At 43.7% G+C, this 18,387-nt stretch overlaps 1 protein-coding gene across 2 annotated transcripts in view; it reads right to left on the bottom strand.

The window, feature by feature from the left end:
- LOC135029510 (multidrug and toxin extrusion protein 2-like) overlaps nt 1-18,387 on the bottom strand; it is a 220,671-nt gene that overhangs the window by 78,240 nt on the left and 124,044 nt on the right. For both annotated transcript variants that reach the window (XM_063953858.1, XM_063953859.1), the window contains exons 9-10: nt 1,562-1,670; nt 639-714 (exon numbers count right to left, since the gene is read on the bottom strand). In XM_063953858.1, the coding sequence (XP_063809928.1) occupies nt 639-714; nt 1,562-1,670 (185 nt within the window). The remainder of the gene's footprint in view (nt 1-638; nt 715-1,561; nt 1,671-18,387) is intronic.

The raw sequence follows: 18,387 nt of genomic DNA, 5'->3' as shown, positions 1-18,387 counted from the left end.
AAAATTCGGTGAGGTTTTGCCAAAACGCGTTCGAACCCAAAACACGGCCGCGGAACCGAACCCAAAACCAAAACACAAAACCCGAAAAATTTCAGGCGCTCATCTCTAGTTAAAACGCCCCTGTAAACTGATATATTTTGGCCATCACATAACCCCTATATTATATGAAATTATGCAAAGGAAGCAGTAGTACATTTCTATAAACTTAATCATTTAGAAGTAGAGATGAGCGGGTTCGGTTTTACTCGGTTTTACTCGGATTTACTCGGTTCTCAAAACGGCATCTAATTGGCTCACGGATGTCACGTGTTTTGGATAGCCAATAAGAAACATCCGGATAAAACCGAACTGGCGTTAATTCTGGCGTTACATCCGAACCCGCTCATCTCTAGTTAGAAGTGTTTCTACTTGTCAGTAGTGTATTATATGTTATATTGTGTTTAGGTGCTGTTTCAATAAATTATCACTTGCACTACATTGGACCTACTTATAATTTCTTTAAGCGCAGGTTTGCAATTTATTTCTATAATAATTCCTTAAGATTGACAAAGCGGTATTTCAGCATCTACAGACGCAGCCATGGCCAACTCAGAATCAGGGCAAACACACGTTCTCTTTAGCAATACAAATGTACAAACCTGTCATCGGTAAAAATATAGGCAATCACATTTTTTAGTGCAGCCAGCAGAGAACTAGACAGCAAAGCACAAAACCCTATGAAACAGAAAAACTGGATTAGAAAGGAATATCAATGGTATTTTATACTCTCTAAACACTTTATATTGTACATACATAGACCTCATGAAACTACATTTTTGCACTGAACATGTTCATAGCTCTACAATATTATTGGCATTGCAAATATAAAGAGAACCTGTACATTTTGGTGAAAACTCATCATGTATGTTTAAAACAGAAATGACAAAGAAAATGTTCTTCTAGGCTTGCTCTGCCTGGGGAAAGGGCAGAGTGGCAGCGCATACTTTATCCAAAAGTCATTACTTCCCTTCTGTTAGGTCACATGCTGATCAGTACTCCTCCAGGGTAGTTTCCTTTCGGTTCATTGCTCCACTTCCATAGCAAGCATTGGTGGTAGTAATAATAATAATGTTTATTTTTATAATGCTTCTCTACAAAAGGACTTGTAGCAGGCAGACACCTTGAGTGCAGGGACGTTTCAACAAAGGAAGCCACCCAGTAGTGATCTTAGATCACTATGCAGCCTACTAATCCAAGTTAGGCCTTTTGCATACAGTTTTTATTCCTTTATTCTTTACAACAACAAAAAATGCATGTACAAAGCAATTTTACTCAAAATCAAAATGCACGGAACAAATGTGATCAGCAGATGTGAGTGACACAACACTGCAGAATACAAATGGAGGGATTGCCAGATAAGGGGATCCCGGAAAAGTACCATTATAGGCATTTTAAGTAGAATTCAATAACATAAGATAAAAAATAATCAAAACAATAAATATCAAATGTACAATCCTGCACCAACATCTACATATGAATAAAAGGCAATCTTGCATCTCAACACAATATATTTCACAGTTACCTATACACAAAAGAGTAACTGTGTAGGATGTTTTGGCTTGCTCCACATCTCCAGCTCCTAAAGCACTTCCTATCCTCACACTTGCAGCCACACCGAATCCAGCAGGAATCTGTGGGTAAAAGAGTTCATTTTCTTTCACTAACAGCACATTAATTCATTTTAATAAACCAACTAAGAACAGATAAGAACCACTTAACCACAATAGGAACAGAGGTTGAGTCCATCAACCATAACAGTTTTCATATTTATGCTAGATGTCCAAAAAACCCTGATAACTTTTTATATTACATACTGTAAAAGAAATTTGGCGCAAACGGGTGGAATACTCTACATTGAGGGCACACAATTGAAAAAAAAAAAATATATATATATATAGAAAGAGATTAGGACGGCGGCACTCAGGAAATAAAACACAACCACAGCCACTTGTGTAGGCCAACACACAAGTGTGTTGTCCTACACAAGTGGCTGTGGTTGTGTTTTATTTCCTGAGTGCCGCCGTCCTAATCTCTTTCTACATAACAGTGTGAGCTGTATTTGCGGAAGGCAACGGGGACAGTATTTCCAGTAACAGTGAGTGCCGGACTTTTTGCATATTATATATATATATATATATATATATATATATATATATATTTATTTTTTCTTCCCCTCTCACCAGCTCATGTTTATTTTACACAACCACTGAAATGTTCTCTATAGAACATTACCTGGAAAATGAAGCTTTTCTTTATGCTATAGGGCATATGGATGATAGGTAGACAGTAAATAGGTTGACCCCATGGTTGATTCTATATCGGAGTGGGAGAAGGGACCTACTGATGTACCTAGGGGAGGAGACACGTCACCTGGGGGAGGAGCTACTGCCGAACAGGGTACCCGAAAAGTACGCTCGCCACGCTTCGGGCTTGGTGGCTCGCTCCGCTCCGCTTTGCTCGCCACCTGATTACTAAAGGTAATAGTTGGTGGCGTGGATAGTAGAGCAACTGTACCGCTGGCCTAGCTCCTCCCCCTTGTGTCGTGACTCCTCCCCCTGATGGAAAAGGTCCCTTAGCCCACTTGGATCTAGCTTCAACCTTGACCCCATATGGTTAACATGCACTAGGCTGACAGGTACAAAACGGTCAAAAGTTTGACATGTAAAATGTTGACAGTGCTTAAGGTCGACAGGTTCAAAGGATCAACATGACAATGATCACACATATGGTCAACACAAGTTTTGTTTTCTTTTCTATTTTTTCATCCTTTCTCATCCATTTAAAGATTTTACAGATAATTACTTGTGAAGGAAACAAATATAGCAGAAACTCACCCCTGCGTAGAACCCATCCATTATGGTATTGCCAAGTAATGTCACTGCATTATAAGGGATCCGTTCCAGTTGCCGGCTTTCGGGATCCCGACGGTTAGGATACCGACGCCAGAATCTCGACGGCCCACAATGCTGCCAGCCGGAATCCCGGCGCAACAGTACAGATCATGTGGCGACAGCGCATCGAGCCACTGAGCCCGCAAGGGGACTCTTTGTGCTCACCCCGCTGCTGGCACTTTGGCAGGCGAGATGCCGCTGTCAAGATACGGACAGCCGGCCTCCCGTTCGCCGGTAAGACATAATGTTATTATTTTTATTTTATTTTGTTTTTGACACAAGGTACAGCATGGTGGTAAATTATTGAAGTAATCACTTGAATCAACTGCACTGACCTCATATAAGGATTAGAAGACTTAACTAAAGACAAGAAAATATATATACAGATGTAGCCACTTTTATCTTAACTGGCTGAGGCGTTTGTCCCGATAGAGCATACGCAGCGTCCCGGGGTGTAGGGAGGCGCGCCAAGTCACAGAGAGGCGTACCTAATCGCACGGAAAGCGTTTGGCGTTACCTTTACATGTAATACCTGTGATCATCCACCAGATGTCGCTTTTTACAATCACCACTGCGCATGCGTGTGGTCTCCCGTAAAATACAATACTGAAATATATAATAAGGACTACTTTACTAAGGCGTCTCATTACACTGCATACAGGCCCTCATTCCGAGTTGATCGGTCGCAAGGCGAATTTAGCAGAGTTACACACGCTAAGCCGCCGCCTACTGGGAGTGAATCTTAGCTTCTTAAAATTGCGACCGATGTATTCGCAATAATGCGATTACTAACTACTTAGCAGTTTCAGAGTAGCTCCAGACTTACTCTGCCTGTGCGATCATTTCAGTGCTTGTCGTTCCTGGTTGACGTCACAAACACACCCAGCGTTCGCCCAGGCACTCCCACCGTTTCTCCGGCCACTCCTGCGTTTTTTCCGGAAACGGTAGCGTTTTCAGCCACACGCCCCTGAAACGCCGTGTTTCCGCCCAGTAACACCCATTTCCTGTCAATCACATTACGATCGCCGGAGCGAAGAAAAAGCCGTGAGTAAAAATACTTTCTTCATAGTAAAGTTACTTGGCGCAGTCGCAGTGCGAACATTGCGCATGCGTACTAAGCGGATTTTCACTGCGATGCGATGAAAAAGAACGAGCGAACAACTCGGAATGAGGGCCACAGTAAATACTTAGTACGCTGCATTATTTAATACAGTAAATACTCATTACGCTGCGTTATTTAATACAGTATATACGGTACAGATGCAAATAGTACAGCATACAGTATATGATCCATCTACAGTACTTTATGAATATGTGAGCGTCCAAGTCCAGCAAACAAAACAACATAAAACCAGTAGTGTATACTGTCGCAAATGGACGTGTTAGAAGTTCACTACTGCCTCTTGAGATTAGGAATTTTGTACAGTATGTTAGCGTCCTAATCCCGTAGCCATTACAGCATAATCAAAACCAATGGATTTATTCATCTGTCTACGGCGAAGTGGTGAAGTGTTCCGCTTCCTATACTCATAGTCCCCGGTTCGATTCCTATAGTATGAATGCATGTTAGTTTTTTCCAGACACCTTATTATTATTTTTATTCACATAAACCAGGGCAAAGCTGCAGGAGCGGTTCTACTGTTGAGGTTCTATGCTCCGTACAGTACACATACAATTCTGTAGCAGGGTAGACTCAATAGAAATGGCTACCACCTATGACTCCTTGCCCCATGGAGGCCCTAGGCTACAGAGCAAGCAGCAGTCCAGATTTTGCAGGCTATGGGGCAATGCTGAAGGAGCGTCACAATCCCCTAGCTAAAATACACAGGGGCGATAGGAATAAGTGAGATCTATGCACATTACGGTACACCGGACTCGATCGCATAGCACACTGGCAAAATGGCCTCTGCCCCTGAACCCCCACCATGTGGCAGGCAGCGCTCGGATATGGAGTGAGAGATAGTATAAGTTTTGCAGGCTACGGTGCAATGCTGAAGGAGCGTCACAATCCCCGAGCCAAAATACACAGGGGCGATAGAGATAAGTGAGGTCTATGCACATTACGTTACGCCGGGCTCGATCGCATAGCAAACTGACAAAACACAAGTTTTACATAAAGCAGGGCAAAGCTGCAGGAGAGTTTCCACTGTCAAGGTTCTATGCACTGTACGGTACACATACAATTCTATAGCAGGGCAAACTCAATTGAAATGGCTACCGCCTGTGACTCCTAGTTCCATGGAGGCCCTCGGCTATGGAGCAAGTAACAGCACAGATTTTGCAGGCTACGTGGCAATGCTGAAGGAGCGTCAGAATCCCCTAGCTAAAATACACAGGGGTGATAGGGATAAGCGAGGTCAATGCACATAACGATACACCGCAAAGTTCCCCATGGTTTTGATTATGCCTTTTCTTTGAACACGGTATTTTCCACTGCCTCGCCCTTCCCCCCTGGGAGCCTGCAAAGAACATGCAGTAGACAGGGAGGGAGTTACGATCAGGTTACAAGACATGTGCAACAGTATACTACTGTATGTAGGAAAATCCCCCGCCCACTCTGATTTATGTGAAACCTGTGTGCACCCTTCCATTGAATGTATAACAAAGAAAATAAATAATAATAAAGTGAATGTTACAGGAGCACATTAAAAAAAAGGTTGGCACTTCTTTCCCATTGGTGTTGGTTTATGCCTTAGGGGACTCGGACGCTAATACTTGTATTTCAAGAGCACGGTATTTTCCACTGCCTCTCCCTACCCCCATTGCCCTTCCCCCCTGGGAGCCTGCACAGGTCATGCAGTGGACAGGGAGGGAGTTCAGGTTAGGTACAATACACAAATGCTGACGATCTACAGTACTGTGTTGCTCAGTTAGTTGCGTCGGAATACACTAATTTATACTCATTACCGCTGTGTATTTGTATATAGCGGAATGAATCGCTGCTGCATATTTACTTTGATTTATGTGAAACCTGTGTGCACCCTTTCATTGAATGTATAACAAAGAAAAAATAATAATAAAGTGAATGTCACGGGAACATATAAAAAAAAAGGTTGGCACTTTGGGACTCTCAGCATGGGAGGTGGGAGCCTTCATCGCTAGGTTGGTATGGAAGGGGAGACAATTAGCTACCGGAGGGTACCAACCCCAAGTTTCTGTGACCCCCACAAGGCTCATGGCAAGCGTCGGAACCCATGGTGGGTCTGAATTAACGGGCCCATTATAGTCTATGGGAAAATGGGTCCACTTTGCGTACTGATATCTCTGGTTCTGGGTGTCCCAGAGACTCAGGACCGGTACCATACAAAAGAGGAGACACTTGGCTTTCGGGGCAGACCAACCACTAGTTTATGTGACACTGGAAAGGGAAAGCAACCGTGTTTCGGGTCCCCTCCAGTTGTCCGCCTAGCTTGCACAGGATGCAGGGTTTCTGGCTAGATAGGAAATACTGTACAGAAATGCTAAGCATGGTAATTTGACATCCAGGAACATAGGGAGGAGTTTTTATCTCTCTCCATTATACTTACAAAAATTACACTTGCCACTGTACGTTACAAGCTGTTCGTGCTAATTAGTACACTAGTAGAACATACTGTACAGAGATACTAAGTACAGTGATTTGGCATCCACGAATTAGGGAGGAGCTTTAATCTCTCCATTGTAATCTTTCTAAGTATAATGGAGAGAGATAAAAGCTCCTCCCTAAATTCCTGGATGCCAAATTACTGTCCTTAGTATCTCTGTACTCTATGTTCTACTAGTGTACTAATTAGCACGAACAGCTTGTAACGTAGAGTGGCAAGTTTAATCTTTCTATGTATAATGGAGAGAGATAAAAGCTCCTCAGTAAGTTCCTAGATGCCAAATCACCGTCCTTAGTATCTCTGTACAGTATGTTCTACTAGTGTATTAACTAGCACGAACAGCTTGTAACGTACAGTTGCAAGTTTAATCTTTCTATGTATAATGGAGAGAGATAAAAGCTCCTCTGAAAGTTCCTAGATGCCAAATCACCATACTTAGTATCTCTGTACAGTATGTTCTACTAGTGTACTAATTAGCATGAACAGCTGTTTTACCGGATGCCAAATCACCGTACTTAGTATCTCTGTACAGTATGTTCTATTAGGGTACTAATTAGCACGAACAGCTTGTAACGTACAGCGGCAAGTTTATTCTTTCTATGTATAATGGAGAGAGATAAAAGTTCCTCCCTAAGTTCCTGGATGCCAAATCACCGTCCTTAGTATCTCTGTACAGTATGTTCTATTAGGGTACTAATTAGCTGTTCGTGCTAATTAGTACCCTAATAGAAAATACTATACAGATATACTAAGGACGGTGATTTGGCATCCAGGAATTTGCTGAGGAGCTTTTATCTCTCTCCATTATACATAGAAAGATTAAACTTGCCGCTGTACGTTACAAGCTGTTCTTGCTGATTAGTACCCTAATAGAACATACTGTACAGAGATACTAAGTACGGTGATTTGGCAGCCAGTTAAAAGCTGTTCGTGCTAAATAGTACACTAGTAGAACATACTGTACAGAGATACTAAGGACAGTGACTTGGCATCCAGGAACTTACTGAGTATCTTTTATCTCTCCATTATACATAGAAAGATTAAACTTGCCACTGTACGTTACAAGCTGTTCGTGCTAATTAGTAGACTAGAAGAACATAATGGGGACTTGGACTCATACAGTACTTGCATTTCAAAAGCACAGTATTTTCCACCGCCTCCCGCTAGCCCATCGCCCTTCCCCCCTGGGATCCTGCACAGGTCATGCAGTAGACAGGGAGGGAGTTATTCACATAAACCAGGGCAAAGATGCAGGAGCAGTTGTACTGTTAAGGTTCTATGCACCTGTCAAAGTCGGAAAAATATCATGCTACACGTTGCCATATATTCACCCCATGCGCTTGCCCGCTGCACGTACACATCCTCTCCCGTGCGTGCGCATATTCGCAGTTGCGTGACGGCGCCTCCTCGGCCATGCGCTCGAGCGCGTGGTATGTGCATTTACGGTAGAGTTTGTGTGCGTCTAGAGGGCGACTCAAATGTTACATAGTAAATCCAAATAGTATGTTTTATAGGTAATGTTCCCCTTAATAATAACTGAAAGTTTGTTTATTGTAACTGGTCGCTGGACAGAGGAATTCCTCTTTGCATGATACGAAGGGTCAGACAGGGTTTGAGCAGTGGTGTTTGGTACCTAACTAAAGAACATTTTATTAGAAACAATCCGGTGCTGGTTAGGTAAAGATTAATTGCTCCTGCATATAGTTATGTCTATTAGTAGTTTCTGGACATTTGCTATATTTGCGGTTCATTATCCATGCGGCGGGAATCCTGAGATTCCCTCCCACCTGAGCAGTTCGATATAGTCACAGCCCACCTGTTCAAACTAACCTATGACCTTTTGTTATAATGCGGGGAGACATTCCTGTGTCCAATGAACAATGAGATTATAGGTCCCTTTGTAGTGTACTGTACGCAGTGTATATAAGAACAGCCAGCCTGGCCAGCTCAGTCTTCTCTCCACAACGGTTTTCATCATTGACTAACTAGAGAGCTGGTACTAGGACTGCGCAGCGATCGTTCCCAGTGTGTAAGTTATTCTCTGTAACCAACTTATTCTCTGTTTGTATTTGCCATACTATCTCTCTCTCTCTGTTATTGTTAAACTGTTGTATATTGTATATGTGTAGTTATTCTGCTTAGATATTGATGTTAGCCTGTAGTGTATGAACTGTTAACTGTTTTCCCCTTTTCACATAGCTAGATATTGTTAGTAAAGGTGTTGGAACCTTAGCAAGGTATTGTGTGTTTATTACATTACTGAGGGTACTCGGAGCGTCTCAATCGCTCAAGCAGCTTTTGTATTAACAAGGTTAAGCAGCGTTATATCGCTACAGTATTTCAGTAGCAAGGTTTACAGTACAAACTCAATCTTTCAGTGTGTTGCATACAAGGTTTACTGAGTGTCATCCCGTGAGCGTCTGCACAGCTCGTGTTCCCCTCGTGGTCACGAGCGTCCGCTACGCTGGTAGCGTAGCATTACGGTAGTCGGCCGCCTATAGCGTGCTCGACACCAAGCGTTAAGCTGTGAGCGAGCGTGCCGCATGTGCGTCTTGACCACGGCTAAGCGTCTGCTACACTAAGTGCGTACCCTTACGGTACCCCATACGCCAATTGCGTACTCTTACCCACATATAGTGAATGTTATAAGATAAATATTTAGCTTTATCAATTGGCGGCTCGTCCGTCCTCCACATATCCGCACTAGCAAACACAGACTTTATCTGTCAGCAAGGGCGGGAAGGCAGTATCCCTTTGTATCCGTATTGGTGGTGAGGGATACAGTAGTGCTGACTAGATAAGCATCTGCATCGCTACGCTGTAGGAGTGCTGGTGGAATCCGGAACCGCAAGGTAAAAACAAAACGCTATTGTCTTTTAAAACTGTTTATCTCTGTTTTGCGTACGCAACACACGCACACACCTGCATTTCTTTTTATTTGTGTATTTTCACACCTCACCTTCCTGCTTGCCACATATCATTGATAATGTGCTGAGAAAGATTTGTTGCTATTGGTAGTTAAAAGTAAAATTAATACGTTAAGGAGTCATTTGTAAAACACGCACACGGCTTGCCTAAGATACAAGGAAGTTCTGTGTGGTGTTCAGTAAATGATTACAGTTAAAGATCATTTACTTTGATATAAACGTGTTAGTTGTATTTCTGTGGATATACCTGGCTTGCGTACACGTGTCTCTAACAAAGGGCGGGACTAGCGTACGCGATGCAAGGGCCGACGCATGGAGCGTATATTACGCAACGGAGTGTCTGGGTACGCCCACATAATACAAATCACGATAGTATTGTTTTAGTAGGCGATACGGAGGCAACGCGATAATAGCGCAAATCAATCTCAGTGTCCAAAATTTTAAGCTAATAGATCCTTCTCTAGTTGTAACTCCTTTCGGGATTAGACTGTGATACCGAATGAAAGGAATTTTTGCGCAGAAACGAAAGTAAAGAGTATATGAGGTGAAAGAGTGTGTATACATATATATAAGTTTCTAAATTTTGGGTGGAACCACAGGAAATCATCGAGTTCTCGTGAGGTATATACGTGTAAGTGACGGCACGGTGGCTTGGGAGGCATCCCTTGTTAAACATATTTAAAGAAGAGGATTAGAGTATAGCAGACCAGGAGGTCTCGGACCAAGAGGTCCAGGTACAGCAGACTAGGAAGTCCGCTATAGATAAAGAGTAAAGAAGCACAACACCAGGAAGGGTTGGTGCGGTACCCATATAGGCCATTAAGCTCTGGCTGAAGGAATTCGCAGCCGCAATTTTCGATTCCACTGGTCGCTCCGCACATAAGATTAGTTGCTTATGTGCAGAACGATTGTACCGCACGTAATTGTGTGCATTAGTTAGTAACTTGACCCAGTACCATTTGCGTACGCAAGAGTGGTCATAAACGCTATTTGTACATTTTAACGTGATTTGTGTAATTTTTTTATTTTAAGGGAGGTTCGCTGGTCACTCGGGAATTCTCTAACAACCAATAGTTACTGGGAAGGGTTAAGTGCTCTTCGGATCACATCCACATGTTCCAGTAAATAAAGGTTCATAGGGGCCCTAGGTTGGGTACAGCAGCTCTGAGTCAGTGATTGCAGTACTGGCCAACGTGGGCGAGGAGTGAGTGGAGGTACTCGGTAAACTTCCGCCGCCGGCCTACCCCGGACATCTTGGTTTTTGTAAGGGTTCGCTGAAGACCCTGATTTGAAGGTCAGAGGTAGTGAAAGCAACACCTGCAAAGATGGGGTCAGTTGTTCAGGTAGGGGGCGATCAACCTCGGTTCAGGTTGACTTAGTAAACCGACCAATCGGGTCGGCAAGGTATATCATGTGTGAGAAATACGGTTCACACACAGAGGTTTTGTGCGATGAATGGGAAAGAATGACTGTGCATGACGGGGAAAAGTTCCCACGGGTAGGCAGTTTTAGTCCCGAGGTGTTACAAAATCTAAGGAGAAGGATATGTCTCATTAAATCTGCAAAGAAACGGATCAAACATTATGATTATTTACAGTTATGGCAACAGGAAGGTGAAATACAGAGAGGATTGGCTCAAGCGGCTGGATCTAACCCTATCAGAAAACTGATAGCCACCGCGCCACCACCACCATACATAACGGGAGAGAAGGTGGTTACAGAGAATGGCACACTGGTGTATGATAAACATGCACTTAGTAACTGTATAAATGTTAAGAATAATGTAACTAAGATTGTTGATGCTAATACTAACCCGTGCAAGCTGTACCCTGTTTTAATCTTTCCCCAGGATTGTGACCAAGAGGATGAGCCCACAACAATATCGGCACTCTCTCTAGCAGCCACCATAGCAGAAACAACAGTGGGCACGTCCCAACCAGTAAGAGCAGTATCAAAGGCCCCTAGTGGAGGGACAGGTGAGGTCGTATCAACTGGTAAGTACGGCACTGTACAATATGCTGAAACCATTGCACCACATGTTGTAGAATCTACTCAGAATGATGTTATTGAACTTAATCCCGTTAGAGTAATTGCAGTACCAAATGGGAAAACTGACACTTCAGGAGTCACTCCTGTCAGACACATCGCCATGCACTGCCCCTTTTCCCGAACGGAATTAAGATCAATGGTGTCTGAATTCCCTGATCCTAGGAAAGATCTAGTTGCAAGCCAGAAGTACATTAGAGAGCTAGGAAATACTGTGGAGCCCAATAACAAAGACTGGCAGATATTGCTGAGGGCATGTTTACCCTCCAATGTCGACTCAGCGAGATTTATAGCTGACTGTAAATTAGACGAAGAGGTACCCCTTACGGATGTGTACAACCAATATAATGTAAATAGAATAAATTTACAGTTAAGAGAGTATTTCCCAGCTGTTGCCAAATGGAACAAAATTTTCTCCATCAAACAAAAAGAGGGAGAAACAGCTGCTGATTATTTTCATCGGGCACTACAGGAAATGGCTAAGTATACAGGAATAGAAGACATTAAGACAAATGTGAATCATAGAGAAGTAGCAGTATCTGTGTTAATGGATGGTTTAAAGGAAGTATTGAGGACGAGGGTACAGACCACCCAACCATGTTGGCGAGGTTTGTCGGTGGCTACTTTGAGAGAGGCCGCTATTGATCATGATCGAAACATCACCAGACACAGGGAGTCACAGAGTGATAAGTTAATGGGCGTAAGTATACAGGCCCTGACCACAAGGCCACCTCAGTATAAGTCCCCGACCCCTGTGGGTAAGTCAAATGTGGTAACTTGTTATTACTGTCACAAAGAGGGACATTTTGCACGAGACTGTAGATCGAAAAATGCACAAAAATCATATCAGACAACGACATGACACACGAAATTGGGATCAAGGACCGCAGAGACTGAGTTATGAGCCACACGCAGGGGAAACAAAAAGGTATCCCCCAAGAAGAGACTGGCAAGTCTCTGATAGTTCCCATTTACCCCCTTCACAGGTAATAGCTGCCAGCGCAATGCATGGAGGCCACCACATACAATAGGGGTGGGGCCACACCTGTAGTCTGCAGCCAGTGAAATGAATTGCGAGCCTTGGAAATGAACCTGAGGTCACAATTGATGTAGCTGGTAAATCTCTAAATTTCATTGTAGATACGGGGGCGGCCAAGTCAGTGATAAATTCGACCGTGGGCTTGAGAACCACTGGTAAAACAATTCCAGCCATGGGAGTAACAGGAGTAGTACAGCACTACCCTTTAAGCAAACCTGCAGAGATTACGATAGGGCCTTTGCATACCAAGCATTCTTTTCTGCTGGCTGCATCGGCTCCGACTAATCTCCTAGGGAGAGATTTACTGTGCAAAATGGGATGTGTCATATATTGTACTCCTGAAGGTGTGTTCTTGGACATATCCGAAAACCACGCTCAGGAAGTGCAGGATATGCTAGACTCCCCAACAAGATTAATGTCCCACACTGTTGTTGTAAATAGGTGTCCGTCCAAGGTAGAGGAAATGATTTCCCAGATACCGGAATCACTTTGGACCAAGGATGGACAAGACACTGGATTAATGGCAAACGTAGCCCCAGTAGTTGTACAAGTAAAAGATGGTAGGATAGCTCCAAAAATCCCACAATACCCTCTGAAGCCAGAGGTGGAGTTAGGAATTTTCCCTGTAATAGAGCGCTTGCTACAACAGGGCATTCTGGTAAGAACATCCAGCACTGCCAATAGTCCCATCTTCCCTGTTAAAAAGAGTGGGGGGAGGGGTTACAGATTAGTGCAGGATCTAAGAGGGATCAACAAAATAGTTGAGAGTCAATTCCCCGTGGTGCCAAATCCAGCTGTCATCCTTATGCAAATCCCTCCCACTGCCAAATTTTTCACTGTGATTGACCTCTGCTCCGCCTTCTTCTCGGTACCTCTGCACCCTGACAGTCAATACTTATTCGCATTTACATACAGAGGAGTTCAGTACACCTGGACTCGATTACCACAAGGTTTCATTGACAGTCCAAGTATTTTCTCTCAGGCCTTGCATGATTGTTTACAGTCTTTCCAACCTGAGAGTGGATCAGTATTACTACAGTACGTGGATGATTTACTGCTGTGTTCTGATTCACTAGAAGCGTCCCTGAGAGATACGAAACAACTCCTGTTTCATCTTTCAGACACAGGACACAAGGTTTCCAAAGATAAGTTACAATTATGCCAGACCAGGGTGAAGTATTTGGGACACTGCCTAACACAAGGACTGAGACACCTTACCGCTGATAGAATTCAAGCAATTCGTGACATGACCCTGCCACAAACCCAGCAACAGATTAGAACGTTTTTAGGAATGTGTGGGTATTTCCGTAACTGGATCCCAGGTTTTTCCATACTAGCCTTGCCTTTACAGGAGATGGTCTCCTCAAACAAACCTGATCGGATTTCGCACACAGACGAGTCTGAGATGGCATTTGAGAGACTTAAACAGTGCCTAACGCAGGCACCAGCATTAGGCATGCCAGATTTTGGAAAACCCTTTGAGCTGTACGGAACAGAGAGTGCTGGGTGCGCGGCAGGTGTCTTAACCCAGAAGCATGGTGATGCCAGCAGGCCGGTAGCCTACTATAGCGCTCAGCTAGACACGGTAGCGCGATCCCTCCCCACATGCTTGCGAAGCGTTGCAGCAATAGCATTGCTAGTAAGTAAAAGCGAAGATGTTGTGCTAGGACACAACCTCACAATTCATACACCACATGCAGTGTCAGCTTTACTGAATTCTGCCCAAACCAGACACGTCTCATCAGCGCGGTTTACAAGATGGGAATTGGCATTGATGGCCCCCGTAAACATCACCATAAGGAGATGCAGCGCACTAAATCCTGCAACATATCTCCCAGGTGTGCCTGGACAGCCACAAAGGGTGGAGGATGAGAGTGATGGTGAAGGAGGATTTAGTAAGGACAGCGACACACATGATTGTATGGAATATTTGGCCCAAAATTTCACGGCAAGGCCTGACATCAGTGACAACCCACTGGAAGATGTAGATTTTACTTTCTACACTGACGGTAGTTGTCACAGACAGACGGACTCGGGAGACTTGTGTACTGGATACGCAGTCGTAGATGACCAAGGTACCATAGAAGCGGAACCGCTAGGCCCACCACACTCAGCACAAGTTGCTGAACTGGTTGCCCTAACCAGAGCATGCGAACTGGCTAAAGGCAAGTCAGCCAATATCTACACAGATTCTAGGTACGCCTTCGGAGTAGTCCATGATTTCGGGGCCCTATGGCGCCTCAGAAATTTCATGACGGCAGCCGGCACACCAGTAGCGCATGCAGCCCACATCAAAAGACTTCTAACAGCGATACAGGAACCCGACAGAGTGGCTGTTATCAAGTGTAAAGCTCACACGTATAGCCAAGACCCGGTATCACTTGGTAACAGCCAAGCAGACGAAGCTGCTAAATCAGCAGCTGGTAACCCCATACAAACAGACAGTACACAACTGATGGTATTTGATACTGTAAACACACAGAAATTATATGAAATGCAAAATTTGTGTTCACCACAAGAAAAGGCAGTTTGGAGGTCAAAAGGATATGGCCAGGAGTCCTCAGGACTCTGGACAGATGGACAGGGTAAGCCAGTGGCACCCAGAGCATACCTTCCAAGTCTAGCGGAGGCGGCACATGGGCTGACTCATCTAGGCAAAGAAGGAATGCGTAAGTTGGTAAGAGCTTATTGGTGCGCCCCAGGATTTTCTTCCCATGCGGGTAAAAGAGCGATGACATGTCTCACCTGCTTGAGGAAGAATATCGGAAAGGCAATACCGACAGAGCCATCCCATATCCCTCCGACAGATGGCCCTTTTCAGGTAATACAAATTGATTTCATACAATTGCCACCTTGTAGAAATTTAAAATATGTATTGGTTTGTATTGACGTGTTCTCAAATTGGGTTGAAGCATTTCCCGCGGCCACAAATACCGCTGTGTTTACTGCAAAGAAAATTGTGCAGGAATTTGTGTGCAGGTATGGTATCCCTAGAATCATTGAGAGTGATAGGGGTACCCATTTTACAGGTGAAGTCTTTCAAACAATGTGTAAGTTGATGGGAATTAATAGTAAGCTGCACACTCCGTACCGCCCCCAGGCGAGTGCGAAAGTGGAAAGAGTAAACAGCACTATTAAAAACAAATTAAGCAAGGTAATGGCTGAAACAGGATTGTTGTGGCCCGAAACTTTGCCAATCGTATTATACAGCATCAGAACCACTCCCAGGTCCCCTCTTAATCTGTCTCCTTTTGAAATTCTGTTTGGTCGACAACCCCATGTTATGATTAACCCCCAGGATGATTTGAAATGTAACAATGAAGTAACCGTAAAGTATATGGTTAAAATGAGTAAGCAATTGAGGAATCAGAATGATAATCTAAAGTTGGTGATTCCTGATTTACCAGACAGTAACTGTCATGACATTGAACCTGGGGATTATGTAATGATACGGAATTTTCTATGCTCAGGTTGCCTTATTGACAGATGGGAAGGACCATATCAAGTCTTATTGACCAGCACAACAGCATTGAAGGTTGCAGAGAGAGAGACTTGGGTCCATTCGTCTCATTGTAAAAAGGTTGCTGACCCAGTGAGGTCCCGTGATAAAGAACAGACGGTAGAGGTTATATCACTAGAGTGTCTGTTCCGGGAAGATTGAGACGACACCTGAGCGCTGAGAATAATAAGATCGGAGGCGTTTGTCGAACCAGATTTCTTTTCCCCATTTGTTATTTTCTCCAGTTCCCATCTCCCTCCTATTTCCCTTCCCCCTTCTTATTTTTCTCCTTTTACTCCTCTAAGATGGACTTGCTTCAAGAGACTGTGATCCGGATTTTCCTGTTGACCATGATGTTGACCAGAGCAGTCTGTTTCGGTGAGAGTACCATGGAGGTCGAGAAAGGATCGGGAATGGGTTCTGATGACCAGGATGGAGGCGTAAATTTCCAAGAGCGACATAATCTCAGAGTAAAGGCGAGTATCAGAAAACGATCTGGTAGCATTGACAATAGAAGGAATTGTGAAGGATTGTTAGCCGAAGAGAACTGCATCTGTAGGCATTGTGACAATATAGTTGAGGATGGGTGCATCAAGAAATGTCAGTCCAGTTTTAATGTCCACATGGACCGGCATCCATTGAGTGACTATCACTCCTTAGTGGGTAAAGTGTTAAATCAGACAGACTGTTGGGTATGCTCTCAAGTACCTCAAGGTCATAGCAAATCAGGACTAGTACCATTCCCTTTAACTGTAGGAGAGGTACTTGAGTTAAGTGGTGGGAGGCCGGTGGACAAGAGGTTTAATATCTCTAGTCCTCCTAGTTTGAAGCTCCACCAGTATCATGTGGATAGGTCTTTAGTATGCTTTAACATTTCCAATCCCCGAAAGCCGGGATATTGGGAAGTGTCATGGAGTAATCAAACTATGACATTTTCATATAGAGCCGATAGAATGCCCATAGACACAGAACTTATACGCCAGATCGCCAACAGTGGAAAATATTTCCGGTATAGGTATACTCTAGGAAGTAGGACCATGCGAGTTGGAGAAGTATCACCAGGATACTGAGCACATATCGTACAACCTAATACGTGTACTAGACAGATGGGAGAGTTAGGGTTAGGAGATTTCACATGGAAAATTTGTAACATGGTAATGTCATACTCCGTGCCATATGTTCTCCCCGATGATGCATATTTCATATGTGGGAGAAAGGCGTATAAGTGGCTTGCCCCAAACTCAGAGGGATTGTGTTACATTGGAAAAGTACTGCCTGAAGTAATGACTGTAACCCATAACAAAATGAAAGATATTCACCGCAGTGCCCAAGCTCCTTATACTCACACTCATTACGAGCACATCGTTAAAAGGCACCTGATAGAGAGGACAGAGCACTCGCCCTCTGATCTGATCCATGAATCCACCGGGATTCAATTCCTACTCGCGTTAGATATCACTCGTACCGCCAGAGGAGTGATAAATTATAAATATATATCTGCGCTAGCGAACTTGTTAGACAATATCACCGAAATGTATGACGACACGTTCAGGTACACTGGGAAAGAGTTACAAGCCTACAAAACAGAACTGGTTCAGCATAGGATGATTCTCAATTACCTCACAGCTGTGACAGGCGGGTATTGTGTTACCCTAGCAACTCAGTATGGAATAAAGTGCTGCACGTACATTACAAACAGCACGGAGGACCCGGTCGAGGTCATAGACCAAAAGATGGATGACATTTTACAATTAAAGTGGGAGTTTCGAAGGAAACACAATCTCACATTCGCTGCTGTGGGTAATGAGCTGACCAGTTGGGTGTCATGGTTGAACCCACGAAACTGGTTCTCTGGTTTAGGAGAATGGACCCAAGGTATTATAATGGATGTAGGAAAATTTCTCTTGTGTATTCTGGGAGTTGTCATATTGGTTGGCCTGATATTTAGATGCGTTCGGACTTTAACGAAGTGTAAAGGTAGTACCAGAGTGATGAGTCTGAGGAGCGAAGACACTGTAATAACAACAACTAATTTGATTTATGACCCAACGATAGAGACAATGTTGTGATGAAAATGTGATTCCACGGTCCGTTTCTTTCACCCGTTTCTCCTTTGTTTTCCTCCAAGGTACAAAGACATCCGCTTGGAAGAAGAATTTAACAACCTCTTTTATACAGACCATTGATGAACTATGCTACAAGCCCCCAATATCCCTAGTGACTTTAACCTTTACGATAGCCCAATACTTTAGAGACTGTAATTTTATGGACAATGGAACAACTTTTGCTCGCTATTTATAGCAAAAGCACCGAGAGACATCAGACAACATGTACATCAAGACAAGACATCAGACAAGACCTC

This window comes from Pseudophryne corroboree, chromosome 2 (assembly GCF_028390025.1).
Source record: "Pseudophryne corroboree isolate aPseCor3 chromosome 2, aPseCor3.hap2, whole genome shotgun sequence".
NCBI lineage: Eukaryota > Metazoa > Chordata > Amphibia > Anura > Myobatrachidae > Pseudophryne > Pseudophryne corroboree.
Note: the sequence above shows the minus strand (reverse complement) of the source record. Positions and strands in the feature narration are given on the sequence as shown.